Source organism: Phyllopteryx taeniolatus, chromosome 20 (assembly GCF_024500385.1).
Source record: "Phyllopteryx taeniolatus isolate TA_2022b chromosome 20, UOR_Ptae_1.2, whole genome shotgun sequence".
NCBI classification, from domain to species: domain Eukaryota; kingdom Metazoa; phylum Chordata; class Actinopteri; order Syngnathiformes; family Syngnathidae; genus Phyllopteryx; species Phyllopteryx taeniolatus.
The window spans coordinates 956,387-973,023 of record NC_084521.1 but is presented as its reverse complement, the minus strand read 5'-3'; the positions used below and the strand labels follow the sequence as shown (position 1 = coordinate 973,023).

Sequence of the window (16,637 nt, the reverse complement as noted above, 5' to 3'; positions counted from 1 at the left end):
ATTACAGCAGTGTTCTATAATCATAATGACACGATCGTACGATTCTGACTGATTTTGTAAGCAGTGCATGATGAAGCTTCGCCTCACAGCTCCACTGAAGCCCTCGATCGCCGACCATCTCGGAGGCCCACGTGAGAAGGAGCAGGGCGGGCTTTAGGAGCGCCGGCTCCCGGTGGTGAGCCCCCCCCCCCCCCCTCCCTCCTCCTCCTCTGCCCCTCTCTCCGCCTTCACAGGCCCGTTTAATGCCCGCTGCGGTCGGAAGAGGGCGAAGTGCGTTTGAAGCTCCCAGCTGCAGAAAATATATAAATATATAACCATAACCACCACCTCCTCCTCCTCTTCCTTTTTCTTCTTCTTCCTCCCGGTTCGGATTCAGTGTGCACGCGGGAGACGCCGCCACAACCTGACATCCTCCATCCTGAAGCGATTTTACGAGGAGAGCGACGGGGGTTTCCTTGTTTGGATTTGGACAAGGGAGGCTTCGGAGGTCCCACAAGTGGCCGAGCGATGGTTTAGCGGTGCGCTGCTCGGAATCTGAATTGACGACCTGCCTGCAAAATCCTTCCCCCCTCAGCTTCCACATCGGCGGACGCGACCTGGAGGGAGATGGAGGCTGCGGTCTTCCGGCTGGCGTTGCTGCTGTACGTCGGCTTCGCCATCGCAGGGGCAGGGGCGCACCTGCGCGGCCAGCACCGGCCGGAGGAGGAGCGGCTGCCGGCCGCCGTCGCCGAGTTCCTGCGCACGGGCGACTCGAGCGCCCTGCGGCAGGCCAATTGCTCGCGCAGGTTCGAGCTGCTGCTGCTGCCGCTGCACCGGGGAAGGTCACCCGAGAGCCCGCATCGCTCCGCGCTGGACGCGCTGCTGCACGCCGCCAATTTCGTCAGCTCGGTGCTGCAAGCCAACAGGTCCAGGGAGCGCAGCGTGCGGCGAGACGTCGACTGGTACCGTGCCCTGCTGCGGAGCCTCCTCCTGGGCGAGCGCAAGATCCATCGGGCCGTGGTCACCTTCGCCTCGGACGGGCCCGGCGTGAACCTCCAGGCCACCAGGGCCGGAGGGCAGATCGTGCTCCGGGACCTCTGGGGTCCGCACAACCGCACGAAGAAGCTGCTGAGCCAGGATTTGGCAGCCGTGGACAACTCCCCGGGGAGAGGCCAAAGTTTGAACCCGGACGAGACGCACGTCAAGTGGTCGGCGCCCCACCTGGAGTGCGACAACGGGACCTTTGTCCCTCGGTGGTTGGTGACGTTGTCGGCTGCTTTCTACGGACTCAGGCCTAACTCGGCTCCGGAATTCAGGTAACAAAACGCCTGTCGCGCGTGGATTTTCCTTTGGGTTCACCATAGTACTTTTATGGCAGGGTTTCCCCAACCTTTTCCATCCATCGTTGTCCTCATTAGGATCCCAGCTGACTTGGGGACACCCTGCACTGGTTGCAAGCGAATCACAGGGCAACTTTTTCCACCTCAAGACCCTAAATGAAACATTTGCTTCCTTCTGAGGGACGCAAATTGATGCAATACTTCCTCGTGAATCAAATTGAGGAAAACAAACCACCTGAAAGTCAACAAATTGTCACTCTGATGCTACAAAGTGACTTGGGAACCATTTTGGGTCCCAAGGCTAAGTTTGGGGTAGCCTGCTTTTTGGATGCAATGTCTTGGCACGGGCAATATTTGCATATCCGTTCGTCCATTTTCTATAGTGCTTATGCTGGAGTCCTTGCTACATGCTGGTTTGCTCGCTAGGCAATTCTAAAAACCCGAAATTAAACATTTGTTAGCGACCTGATGATCTGTCAACAAACTGTCACTCTGACAATGCAAAACTAATATGGGAACCTTTTTGGGCTCCGAGCCCAAGTTGTCAACAAAATGTCTGACCAGTTGAGGGGGTTCGACACAGGTTGTCTTAATGTTATATTTCGCTAATACAGCGTTGCCTTCCCCACATTCATATTGCACATAAGTCATCATATTGTGGGATTTTGAGTGTATGCTGTTATTTTTAGGTGGTAAAATAAATCATTCCTATCTTAAAACATTAAAAGGGTAAAAATAGCAAAAGAAAAATGTATTAAAATATGCATAATGTACAGTACTACTGTGTATTACTGTATATTTAAGAGTTTAAAAGGTGTATAAAGTGTTTATAAGAGTATGGTAGCAGTTAATAGGAGTTTGGGGAAGATGAATAAGTGTCTGGGGAGGTTCACACATCTTTAAATTCCGTAGAAATTCAGTATGTGGTCGTCACTTTGAGGATTTCACCTATTGCGGGGGGTGCTCCGGTGTCTAACACCCGCGTTAAACGAGGGATTACTGCAAAATGTGCTCGGAGTCAATGAAAGCAGCCCCATGAATGTCCCACATCAGTCTACGTTGATGGCGTAGCCAAGTCTCACACCTAAGCCAGCGTCAGGTGTGGTGAGGGGCTCTGGCAAATCCCAAAACATAGCGCCTCTTGCAGCTGCCCCCCCACGTCCCACGCCCCACGTCCCCGCACCCAGCCCAAAAGGAGACGCTTTGAACTGGAGGCTAAAAATAGCCCAAGCTGCGGTGGGAACCTCTGGCTGCAGGCCTGATTCATTTCTTTTCCCAAACTTGCTTCTCACATAGACCCATTTTTTTCTTCAATGAGGGGATGAGTCACACAGTTGTCGGGGGGAAAAACACAAATCGTACTTGGCTTCATGTCTTCTCCCCTTTGCCTCTGGTGTGATGTCTGCTGTGGTGTTTGTGCTTCGGCTGCTGAAATGATCTGGAAGAGTCAAGTGGTCGAGCTCCAAAGAATCCTGCCCAACATCAATGAATAATTAATCCTGATCACTGGTTATGTGTGCGTGTCTGTGTGTGTGTGTGTGTGTGTGTAGGGTCTTCAATGAATGTTTAATTGATACACACTCTGGCTGGCTGGCAGGCAGGCGCAGATTGCAAATGAGTCCAAACTTGCACTGTTTGTACAGTAATAGCCTATCAGGTACACGGCGTTATAGCCGACTCGCAGCAGCTTCACTTTGCTACCCGACTAATCTGATTCTTAATTATCCTGCGCGCGATTGTCGAAAAGTCCGTCCTCTTTTACAGCAGCTCATTTGTGAAGGCGCCGCTTTAATTTAATCGGCGCCTCCAACATCCTTCAATTGTCTCTGAGATCTTTTCGCTCATTTGCCAAACGAGTGTTTTGCTGTTGTTGTTTTCCCATCCTCAGCGGCAGCCTCCCAAGATCGATGATTTGACACAAAGGTGTTGGTTTTATGTTGTTTAATGTCCCCAGAGAGTTTCTTTTTTTAAACCCCTCTCCTGCACCACTGGGCTTGGAGGGCAGCAGAACCATCATGGATTCTTTTTCCGCAAGCAATCATTAGGGTGAAATCATCTCATCGTCATTGACGAGGAAATGCAGTCTTAAGCGAGACGTCACACAAAAGTCATTTTGACTTAGTGAAATAGTTAACAGTAGGTCACAAATTGGTGACGATCTGGCTAAAAGTCCGTTTGAGTCCCTATAGCATCAATTAGGGATGTCTCCATCACATTTTTTTTTTGCATTTGAGTCCAAGTCACTTGATTTTGAGGATCTTCCAATACCGAGTCCCGATCCGATACCTCGGCGTTGCATTCACGAAAAAAATAGAGCGCATCTAAATTGTCTCAATTTGAATAAAAGTATCCCATCATGTTACCTTTGTTAAGACTGTCTGCTGCAGCAGAAGTACGAACCTAGTAAACAAATACAATCTTTTTGTAGCATATCAGTAGTGAAGCACGAAATAACGACAGAAATGAAGAGCATTCAAATATCAGAAATTTCAATTTGTGCAGACCCAAATTGAAGAACCTCAAAAATTACATTGTGTAATTTAAAGAAAAAGCTACCGCTGTTCCACTTGGCAGTATATTTGTCCCTCTGAAATATGTTTTCCCCTTTATAACCTTTACTAATTAAGAAAATCAAAAATCCTATCTTTTTCACACAATATCAATCAAATGAAAATTTCAATTTTCGATCACGTGATCGGCTCGGGACACCCATAACCCTCAACCAGGAAGTAACCTGCAACCTAACAAACAAATGCACTAACAAACGACAGCTGGCCAGTAGGCGGAGGTCTGCGCTCGTTTAGTGTTGGTGTGGCCATGTGTTTTTCTCAAACGCACCTTTTTGCGTGAATCATTGTCCTGGGCGTATTTGATTTAATAATGTATTTTAGCGCTCATGGACTACCGTAGCTCAGGCTCGTGACAGCTTTCGGTTGTGTTTGTCGACAAGTTAGCTAACGCAAATTCAAAATGTTCGTCACTTGGTTGAAACGTGATTCCCAAGTGACACTATGAGGAAGGAAAATCTATTCTGTCATGTAGCAATAATGTCCGGTTTTAGAATAAAGAGATGGAAATGATTTTTTAAAATCTGATTCATTGATTAATTGTAAAAATTATCGATAGATTAATCAATTATCCCCCAAAAATCATTAGTTGTAGCCGTAATGTATATTTATATGGTTAAATGCAATGCGATGCTCCTGCCAATTTATAGTTGACGAATCATCAGTCATATTGGAATTTCTTGCACCCAGGCTACCGTGTCTTTAGATCAGTGCTGCGAGATGTTCCTCCGTTCAGACAGCAGCTCGACCCCCCCCCCCCCCCCCCCCCCCGGCAGAATCGCAATCAATGCAACAATGAATTAATAATGAAAGATGTACAACAACAAGCTGGCACGGGCCATCTTGATTTCGGCGATTGCATGCCTTCCTGCTGTTTGTGACAATGCCGCAGTGAGCAAGGTGACTTGAGTTTTCAACACATCCCAGAAAAGTCGGAAATCGCCTCACATCCTGCAGATGCTAAATCAGTTTGAGGTTTACTATGTCTTGCCACGATACACACACGATAAATCCTGTTTACAAACATGAAATAATGATGCGCCAGTGCAATAATCATCAAGTATGACCCCCAGGCGTCAATGTTTAGAAAAATACATGCAGACAGATGGGTTTACCGAACACCCAAATCATTTCAAATCCACTTAAAACACCCACTGAGACCTGATTTTCTTTTTTTGGGGGGAGGAACTTTGTTTAATTAGCTGGCAGAATCATCTTCCTTCCATCACGCTTGAGTTTGCTACGGAGTCGTCAGCGTAGCCTTAGTGGAGCGGGCCGCGCCAGGGGCCGGCAGCAACATCTGTCCTCCTGGATGCCGTCCACAAGCAAATCGGATGGAAACCCCACGAGCCCTCGGGCTTGAGCATTCGCATAGCTCGTAGAACGGTCAACCCCCGCTGAATCGGAGTAAATCGTTCGCCCCCTTCCCGCTATACCGCAGATTTTTAAGTCATCATTTTTTTTACGGGTTTTCCAGCAGTATACAGGCAAGTGCGAATTTCGAGTTGCTTTAGTGTAGTACCATGCTGTGCCACAATATGCCGGGCAGCACTGAGCTGTACCAAAAGAGATGCAGGAAGTTAAGGACAAGAGGAAGAGGCAGAGAATGTCCTCCCAAAAAAGCTCCAGTAAAATATTTTTTTTCCACAGAGCAGAGAGAATATACTGTATATGCCTGTGAGTATTGTTGTCTGCTTCGTTTGTTTGTGTTGCTGCTCTGTGTGTAGTAAAGTGGCATTTGCGTCAAGGTTTCTAATAACCACAATTTCTATGCTAACTTGAACAAGCCATCCATGGCGTTTTGCATTAAATGTTAGCATTAAGCTGGCAGACTTTTGTTAGACGAAATGATACGGTTGAGTTGACCATTTTGGTATTTAACTATGCAGTGTTTAATTCTCTTCTGTTGTATGCTCTGTGTGACTTGCTGCCTCGTGTGTGTAACACATCTATGCTAATGCTTGTCGATGGGCCTTTTGCATTTTATGTGATCATTAAGCTAGCGGACTTTCATTAGACGAAATTATATTGCTTTGGTTAAACATTTTGCTGTTAAATTAAAAAATTTTTATTGTGTCAGTTTTACATTGAACTTCAACTGGGAATGACAAATAAACAGCTTGAAGCAAGCGCACTATGCATCTTCTTTGGAGAATTGTGCGAGACCTTTCGTTTCCTCAAAGTGATGTTATACAAGAGTGTCTCATTTAATGACAGCAAGATATTCAGAACAGGCGCGATGAATACTTTCAAAAATGTCTTGTAATACGTTTAAGGGCGTTTAAAGCATGTCGAAGGCGTTAAATGGTGTTTTTAATATGATTTCTCCGTATCGCGGTCTGGAACGTATCCCCCACAATAAACAGGGCTTCACGCTAAACAGAAATGTGGCCAGGTTAGAAGGATTTTTTTCAGGGTGAAAGCTCCCCCAAGGTGTTTCTGCAGCCTCACCACTGATGTCACCGTACGTCTGTAAGGCCCCTTCAGTAAACATCACAGAGCTAACGAAGCGAGCGAGCTCTCATGCTGTCGCTAATCTGCACTTTTCTGACGGTATTATGCGGATGTCATTCGGTTTGCCCGTTAAACGATTATCAACCTGTAATGTAATTCTGGTGGCGTCATCCTGTTGTTGGGATAAACCGAGCTTGGCGGAAGGGATTCAAAAAGCTTTCCAGGGGGTAATGCCTAAAGTTGTGGCTCAAACTCACCCATTTTAAAGTTAATTATTTGTTTTTAAATGATATATATATTTTTTTGTTTGTTTGTTTTCTGCTGGGCACAAACCCGTTTGATTTCATGTCAGTAGGCCAATTTAGCCCTGAAGAAAGAGATGTTTATTTATCATTTCATAAAAATCATGTCAAAATGTAATATAATTGTTTTGAAAAAATTATCTCATGTGAATTATCCTCAATAAAGCATAACCCGTGAGAGGCAATGCACTTAATATGTAATTTCTGACATTTTGGGTTATTAAACCAGCCCCGGGTCAAATTGACCCAGGAACATTATTGCTGTTGCTGAGAAACGAAAATTATGAGATGGTTAACGGTTTTATAATTGATGACGTTAGGTCATCATGACTAATATATGTCCGCTTCTTTGTTGACCAGACATCCATGCAAAACAATCTCTGAAGCAAATTTGACCCAATGTATTGCATTTAATCTTGAGAAAAATGTGTTGTTGTTTTTTTTTTTTTAAACTTTTATTCAACCAGTATGAGCAATGTACACCCAACCTCGCAAAATAATTGAGCACGATCACCTTTCAGAGACTTCCGATAATCGGGCCTTTGCTGACGGAATCAGGCTTAATCTCGGCACGGTTATCAATATGTTTGAAACCGTCTTCAGCAAAGATATGGGTCGTTTTCATATAATTTGATCAACAATGGTAAAGTCACGACTGGGGGGGGAAAAAAAATCGAACTTAGCAAATATTTTATTCCGCCTTAGTTTTATATAGACACGTCTCCCATGTTGAAACAGCCACGCTTAGTCCTATTGATTAAAATTGTAGGCGTTCTTTGTAAAGGCAGCCCTTATTGACAGAGCAAATGGTTTTGGCCCATTGAAATACACTCATTTTTATAACAGAAAAGACAAAAGTGCATAACGTTAACGACCGTAAACGGCTTCATTAAAATCGTGTGAGTTGCACAATTTACGTGTGTTGCCCTTCAAACTCTGCAGATACTAGTGCACAAATGTATATAAATACGATTGGAATAACGATAAAGACGTGACAAGTTCACAAATGCATACATATTCATTCATATCTCAGAAATAACAGCATTTATTTTGCTGTCTGCTAATGTGTGCATACAAAATGGAAGTGTATTGCAGCAACATAATGAGGCTCCTTCCAGTGGCATTAACGGTAAAGACAGCTTGAGTGGCGTGTTTCATGGAAACGGCCTATTAAGCACTAGGGGAAAAATTCAATATATCCAAAAATTTCTTTAGCATTCAGCATCTTCATTTGGGACACATATTTGCAAAGACATTTTGGCATTAAAAGTTAGAACAATATTACTTCACAATATTTGTTTTTTCTTAGAAACAATTATGGTCATTGCACCTGACTATTGCGAGATTAGTCATTCAAACTGCTCTAAGTGCTAGAGGACTCTGCATCTTTTTTTACGATTGTCAAAAAAAATAAATAATTGTATCGGCATTACCAGATAACTAGCAACCCTTTATTGCTCAGTGACTGTTTTTCTCAATGTCTTTATGTCTCAAAAGTGTTCTCTGTCAATTGACTGTCTGTTGTCGTATTAGAGCGCGGCTCCAACGACTGGAGACAAATTCCTTGTGTGTTTTTTGGACATACTTGGCAAATAAAGATGATTCTGATTCTAATTATTACCATTTGAATGCTAACAACTGCCTGTAATTCAAATACTCAGAGCTATCAAATGAATTGAAGTTCAAAAGGAAATTCAGTGGGCTATGTCTTAACCGTTATTAATATGGAAAAGACCACTAATGTAGATTGGTTTTTAGTCAAATGTCATCAATCCTTCCTTCTGGATCATGACTGAAAGTTACCGTCTTTGGCGTTGTTGCTTATCCCGTATTTGGATCGATTAAAGATAAACTGGATTCACTGACTGTTACGGGCAAGATTGTTTATTTTTAGTCCCGAGTTTGACATTTTCTTTTTTCCCTTGTTACTACTCGCCGTCAAGCCATCCATCAGCCGACTGATTTCTCCAAAGTGCCACGCCGCGTTCGTCGTGGATCCCGACCGTCTTCTGATTTCGACGGAGGAATTTTGAATGCGTGTCAAGGAATATGACATCATGTGGCAGTTACACGAATACAAGGCGCTCTTTATTTGCTTTGCTCGGACAGCGTCTCTTTGGCCGCCGGCGGCGTGTCCCTTTCGATGAGCGGCGACAGGACTCAATAAAAGAGCCTGGGTCGCGTTGTAATGGCGGCGGCCTGCCCGGCGGCCGCACTCCGCGTGAGTTTCTCCTCCCCTCGTCAGCGTAATGCATTTCTGTCACTTAAGAGACATTTTCCTCAGGTAGGGCACACACACACGGCTTTATTTTTTTCCCGTGACGTAATTTACCACACTGCTAGATTAAGGTTCATCGGGACGTGTGCCTTTTATCGTTTCGTCCATCCATCTGTCCGTCCGTCATTGTTACAAACCTGCAAAGAGGGATGTAGTCCAGATGGGAATTGCCAAAATCTGCACATAATTCACAACCCCCTAAGAATCGGATAGTTGCCTATATTAACTCCGTCACTGCCAGCGGTTCTCCATATTGCCAGCCGTTTCAGAGCATTTGGACTGATCTTTAAATAGATACAATAGAAACACTGGATTTAGATTTTCTTCTTTCACCACAAGTTTCTGGCTTGTGCTGTTCTTTAGTCATCAGCCGTGGAACATACAGTAGGTTGCCGTTGCCCCTTTTGAAACGAAGAGGTTAATAAACTGCTGGAACGGAGAGCAAGGAGAGGGAGTTTTCAGGTATTTTTTTCAATTTTCACCCTGAGGCTGAAACGATCATGTCATCAACAAGGGTTATCGCGATTGCTCAGTAGAGTCCAAATCTCTATAGGCCAAATTCATACTGTCTACTGAATATACCGCATATACTGTAGCGCGTGTTCGTACTCGTTATCTTCTGATTTAACCAAACAGAAACTACCCACCCCACCTGGAATCGCCAGTCAAATCAGTTATGAAGTCACTTTCAGCAAATCAGCGAATGTAAGACATACAAACAGCTACAGTATGTATGATTATACTGAAAACAATCGTGTTATTGTATAATGTTTCCATTATGCTTCATCAGTGATAACGAAGGATGTGATGTTTCTACCATTTATGCCATAGTAAGACAAAAGGCAAAAAATGCAAATATATTCCTCAAAATATCATACGTACTTTCCTGAGCCATGAGCACAACCTTTCACAACCAACTAACTAACTAACTAACTAATGTTCCTGCAATTGCAACCCAACCCCACACCATTCCCTGTTGACTTTGCCAATCAGAACCTTCACTTCAATGTTTTCTGTTAATTTTCGAGCGTCCTGACATTCGGCGTTCATAGACCAAAGGCGGACTTCAACCAGAGACACGCTCGCCTGTTTTGATGACGATCCCTTTGGAGGGCAAAAGCAATTGCCCACATACCAGTACGCTGGCCTCCGTAATGGGGGTCGGGGAAAACATTAGCCGAGCCTGACTGGTCCGTCACAAAAGGAAGGCCCGATGCCCTCCCCGCCCCGGCTTGGCCTTTTCCATCCTGAAAGAATGGCAGATGAAAGGAAGGGAGCGCAACTCCAGCTCGTGTGATGTTTGTCAAGCCTCGATGGCCAGCCCATGGCTTTACTGGTGCTCCTGTTGCTTGGACAAATTTGCGCTTTTCAACTTAAACGCTGGGCCACCGACCACTCAGGCACGATGAAAGAAAAATCCAATTTAGTCTCTTTCTGAAAATTAAAAATTCTTTTACAATGGCATTTTTTCGTAAAATTGTTTCTTTCAAGGCAAAATACAATTTTAACGGTCTCACAAAGAAAGAGCTCAACAGAATTGCTTGTTTACCTGCAGTCGTCGTGTGACATTTAATTTATAGGCGGCTTTATAGGTCACCGTACAAATAATTATTTTCACAATTTAACACAAAGCATGAATAATTACAGCACATTTAAAATCCAGTTGTCACAATCGGGTACAAATCACTCGGTTTGGGGGGAGCAGTTCTGTCTCATGCAAATGCCAAGTGAGGCTTTTGTTACCATGACAACCGGGGTCATCTAGGGCATTGCAACAAAGCGAGCAGCTACTCAACACCAACAAACTGCTGTCTTACAATACATATAGTGTATATGTATTGTAAGACAGTTTTGAGACGCGTTCATTTGGTAGTTGAATCTGTAAGGCTCTGTATTATATACAAATCACATTACAAATGGAAAAAACAGTGCCATCTGGTGGGCCCTACGTTGCCGTGAATGCTCTGGATTGCTTGAAGCTAAAAAAATAAGATGAATGTAAGAAAATAAAAAGCTGACAGATTGGTCTACAGCACCGTTGTTGTGTTAACGCAGCGCAGGCGGTTTTCTGTATCTGCTCCTGTTATTGCAAAACGAGCAAGTGAAACAGAGGTCATTTTTCTGGGCAGGAAGAAAAAAACGCAAGCAAGTAGGCAGGCAGGCAGCGAGCAGTGTGGCGGAATAGAGCGAGGTCACGGTGGCCCCTGGCAGCTGCCGTTATTAATAACAGACGCAAGCCAGCCACTGAGTCGCTCGGCGTCCGCCGGGAGCTGACTGCAGTTAAGTGGCTGCTGTACACCTGCAGTAACATAACAGGGCAGTAATATGGCACTGAGGGCTGTTACACTGTTATTACATTGTTACTACACTGTTATTAAAACTACATTGTAGGCAACGTAGTTTTTGTTTCCCTCAGAAAAAGTTATTAAAATGTAAGGTCACATCATTTTATAATTACATATACACAATTGCCCCTGCAATTGATAGTTTAATACATTACCAACAAATTGAATTTGAAATCAGAAGTCATGGAAAATGGTGGCGTGCAAATATGGATTTGGAAGAGAAAAAAAAATGCAAATTTTGTACATTTTTTTTCCCACAATAAATGAACAAATCAATTTAGCAAGAAATATGAACTAGACACACCTAGTTTAATTTGCTTTGGTGGGCCACATAAAGTGATGGAACAAGGCCGATTTTGCCTCCTGGGCATTGAGTTAGACCGACAGAAAAACAACACAACAACGGTGTTTGGGGCGTAACCTTAGGGTTACTACACACTATACTATCACATTGTTAATACACTGTTATATTTAAACAGCGGCTTCAGTGAAGCTGAATACAGTTAACTGGGTGAGATACGATGCATTATTATTATTATTATTATTATTATTATACACCTACAGGAACTCAACACGACGGCGGTGTGTTTGTGTGGGGGGGGGGGGGGGGGGGGGGGGTGCGTGAGAGTTACTACACTGTTATTACATTGTTATTATACTAGTATTACACTGACACGTTCATACGTCCTGAAGCAGTGCTGATTGCAGTTAACTGACTGCTGCACACCTGCAGGAGCACAACACGGCCGCAGTGTGGCATTGAGGGTTATTATACTGTTATTATTTTGTTATTACATTGTCATGTTTAAACACAGGGCAATTGTTGGATAGATGGGCTTTCTAATGAGTAATTTCCACCGCTATATAAGATATCACTTTCATTTGAGTTATTTTAAGTATATTTGTTGTGGCTAGCCTCCCTAAAAATTCACTCTGGGTGTTATAATTTGTGACAAAAGTACATCCATTGTGTTTCAATGCTTTTCGGTGTGTATATGTATCAGCTTACATGACTTTTAGTAATGGTGATAGTACCGATTATCTCGATCATTTTTGTCATAATAATCATGATGTGATAGCATTTCATCTGTACTGGTTTTGCCTCCTGTGTTGCAGGGGCGTAGTGCGAGTGGACATCAATCTCCAGGATGTTGATATCGACCAGTGCTCCACTGATGGCTGGTTTGCTGGAACCCATCGCTGCAACCTGACCACGACGGAGGTGTGTGCACATGTGCATGTGTGCGTGTGTGTATTCGTAACAGACAGAACATTGATCCTCTCTCTCTCTTAAAGCGGAACCTTGGTAAACACACACTCAGTCACCGCTCCGCTAAATGACACCGAGGCGGTAAAACCCGAGAAGGGTCCGGATCGTTCTTCCTGCGCGATCCCATTACACGCCAAATGCCACTTAACCAAACGCTATCTGCTTTCTCTTATGTGTGTGTGAATGTATTTCTCTAATCCAACTAAGCCTTGGGATTGTAGACATTTTCACTATGACGTCACACTTCTGGGTGGAAAATCTCACATGGCACTACAGTGGACCATCGCTATTTGCGGGGGATAGTTACGGGAGCGGACTGCGAATACTGAAAATCATCGGATAATTGACGCCCATTGTAATTGCATTGGAATTTTTTTCACCCCAAATAATTTTTGAATAAGCATGGATAAATCGATGAGATTTCAGGGTTTGCTCTACTCAAAAAAAGAATTTAAAAAAAAAAGAAAAAATATGATGAGAATTGGAAAAGAATTTGTTGGTGGCGCCGATGCGGCATTAAGCTGGTTTGTCAACCGCCACAAGAACAAGGAAGAATACAATACATAAGGTACAGTTGTGTTTTGTACTCGCATTTTCCATGTATGCAGGTTTTGTTGGGAGCAAATGTTATGACTGTGTGTTTTTATACAGCACAATACTGTTAAGTGCAGTTTTCTTGATGTTTTTGGAAGTCTGGAACAGATTGGCATTTCCATACATTTCAATGGGGGAAGATGATTTGAGATACTTTCGTAGTGGGTGCTCTTCTTCCTACAACTATTTATAGGGTCCAATGGATTCATTTAGATTTAATCTTTTTAGGAAATTGGAAAAAATAATTAACCTTTTGGGGAATATTTTGCCCCGCAACCCCAAAAACATTTTTTCATTGTTTTGGTTCAGGTCTTTCTTTCTGCCACCCGGAACTACACTGGCCCCTTTTGTTTACAAACATTCGCAAACGGTCCATAGCACAGATGGCTCCCTTTTTTTGTCCGGTCGTCGGTTTATCTGACGAGCCGTGGTTCCAGGCCGTAGATTTTCGGACTGGCTATAGATCAGATGCTTCATAATGCATGTAATGTAATGGATTGCAGCCAGCCCCTTTTGAATAATTAATCACCCCCCCTTTGTTTGAGTACTTCCACCTCTCTTTGGACAGTCAAAGACAGAGATGGGCACGTGTGTGTGCGTGAACAGTAGAAGAAGAGGAGGAAGTTGCGCTGTAATGATGTGCGAGAGTGCGCGAGATTGTCAGGAGTGCGCTTTGCTTACAGCCGGGTGATGAAAGGCGGCACGGTGGCGTGGCCGTTGCGAGACGAGATGCGTCTTGTGGCGCGTGACAGCTTTGCGATGCTAAACACGCTTGTTAGCTTCTCATCTGTTCTCAGAACTTGGACAGTAGACACTGAAGAAGTGGTTGCAATATTTCCAGTAATGTCCAGATTCTTCTTCTTTTCCTTTCGGCTTGTCCCGTTAGGGGTCGCCACAGCGCGTCATCCTTTTCCATGAGAGCCTATCTCCTGCATCCTCCTCTCGAACACCAACTGCCATCATGTCTTCCCTCACGACATCCATCAACCTTCTCTTTGGTCTTCCTCTAGCTCTCTTGCCTGGCAGCTCCATCCTCATCATCCTTCTACCAATATACTCACTCTCTCTCCTCTGGACGTGTCCAAACCATTGAAGTCTGCTCTCTCTAACTTTGCCTCCAAAACATCGAACCTTGGCTGTCCCTCTGATGAGCTCATTTCTAATTTTATCCAACCTGGTCACTCCGAGAGCGAACCTCAACATCTTCATTTCCGCCACCTCCAGCTCTGCTTCCTGTTTTCTCTTCAGTGCCACTGTCTCTAATCCATACATCATTGCTGGCCTCACCACTGTTTTATAAACTTTGCCCTTCATCCTAGCAGAGACTCTTCTGTCACATAACACACCTGACACCTTCCTCCACCCGTTCCAACCTGCTTGGACCCGTTTCTTCACTTCCTGACCACACTCACCATTGCTCTGGACGGTTGACCCCAAGTATTTAAAGTCCTCTACCCTTGCCATCTCTTCTCCCTGTAGCCTCATTCTTCCCCCACCACCCCTCTCATTCATGCACATATATTCTGTTTTACTTCGGCTAACCTTCATTCCTCTTCTTTCCAGTGCATGCCTCCATCTTTCTAACTGTTCCTCCAGCTGCTCCCTGCTTTCACTGCAGATCACAATGTCATCTGCAAACATCATGGTCCACGGGGATTCCAGTCTAACCTCATCTGTCAGCCTATCCATCACCACTGCAAAAAGGAAGGGGCTCAGGGCTGATCCCTGATGCAGTCCCACGTCCACCTTAAATTCTTCTGTCACACCGACAGCACACCTCACCGCTGTTCTGCTGCCCTCGTACATGTCCTGTATTATTCTAACATACTTCTCTGCCACTCCAGACTTCCGCATGCAGTACCACAGTTCCTCTCTGGGTACTCTGTCATAGGCTTTCTCTAGATCTACAAAGACACAATGTAGCTCCTTCTGACCTTCTCTGTACTTTTCCATCAACATCCTCAAGGCAAATAATGCATCTGTGGTACTCTTTCTAGGCATGAAACCATACTGTTGCTCGCAAATACTCACTTCTGTCCTGAGTCTAGCCTCCACTACTCTTTCCCATAACTTCATTGTGTGGCTCATCAACTTTATTCCTCTATAGTTGCCACAGCTCTGCACATCACCTTTGTTCTTAAAAATGGGCACCAGTACACTTTTCCTCCATTCCTCAGGCATCTTCTCACGCACTAGAATTCTATTGAACAAGCTGGTCAAAAACTCCACAGCCACCTCTCCTAGATGCTTCCATACCTCCACAGGTATGTCATCAGGACCAACTGCCTTTCCATTTTTCATTCTCTTTAATGCCTTTCTAACTTCCCCCTTACTAATCATTGCCACTTCCTGGTCCACCACACTTGCCTCTTCTACTCTCCCTTCTCTATCATTTTCCTCATTCATCAACTCCTCGAAGTATTCTTTCCATCTACCTAGCACACTGCTGGCACCAGTCAACATATTTCCATCTCTATCCTTAATCACCCTAACCTGCTGCACATCCTTCCCATCTCTATCCCTCTGTCTGGCCAGCCTGTATAGATCCTTTTCTCCTTCTTTAGTGTCCAACCTGCCATACATGTCATCATATGCCTCTTGTTTTGCCTTTGCCACCTCTACCTTTGCCCTGTGTCGCATCTCAATGTATTCCTTTCGCCTCTCCTCGGTCCTCTCAGTGTCCCACTTCTTCTTAGCTAACCGTTTTCCTTGTATGATTTCCTGTACTGTGAGGTTCCACCACCAAGTCTCTTTCTCTCCTTTCCTGCCAGAAGATACACCAAGTACTCTCCTGCCTGCTTCTCTGATCACCTTGGCTGCAGTGGTCCAGTCTTCTGGAAGCTCTTCCCGTCCACCGAGAGCCTGTCTCACCTCTTCCCGAAAAGCTGCACAACACTCGTCCTGTCTCAGCTTCCACCACATGGTTCTCTTCTCTGCCTTTGTCTTCCTAATTTTCCTCCCCACCTCCAGAGTCATCTTACACACCACCATCCTATGCTGTCTAGCCACACTCTCCCCTACCACTACCTTACAGTTGGTAACCTCCTTCAGATTACATCGTCTGCACAAGATGTAATCCACCTGTGTGCTTCTACCTCCGCTCTTGTAGGTCACCCTATGTTCGTGCCTCTTCTGGAAAAAAGTGTTCACTACAGCCATTTGCATCCTTGTTGCAAAGTCTACCACCATCTGTCCCTCCAAGTTCCTTTCCTGGATACCGTACTTACCCATCACTTCTTCATCACCCTTATTACCTTCACCAACATGTCCATTACAATCTGCACCAATTACGACTCTCTCTCTGTCTGGGATGCTCAGAACTACATCATCTAGCTCCTTCCAGAATTTCTCTTTCACCTCTAGGTCACATCCTACCTGTGGGGCATAGCCACTAATCACATTACACATAACACCCTCAATTTCAAATTTCAGCCTCATCACTCGATCTGATACTCTTTTCACCTCCAAGACATTCTTAGCCAACTCTTCTTTTAAAATAACCCCGACT

The 16,637-nt window shown here is 44.5% G+C and overlaps 1 protein-coding gene across 2 annotated transcripts in view; it reads left to right on the top strand.

The window, feature by feature from the left end:
* The first annotated feature begins 243 nt into the window (after positions 1 to 243).
* LOC133470353 (metabotropic glycine receptor-like) overlaps positions 244 to 16,637 on the top strand; it is a 56,816-nt gene continuing 40,422 nt past the window's right edge. For both annotated transcript variants that reach the window (XM_061758646.1, XM_061758645.1), the window contains exons 1-2: positions 244 to 1,295; positions 12,382 to 12,487. In XM_061758646.1, coding sequence (XP_061614630.1) covers positions 607 to 1,295; positions 12,382 to 12,487 — 795 coding nt within the window. In that variant the 5' untranslated portion in view covers positions 244 to 606. The remainder of the gene's footprint in view (positions 1,296 to 12,381; positions 12,488 to 16,637) is intronic.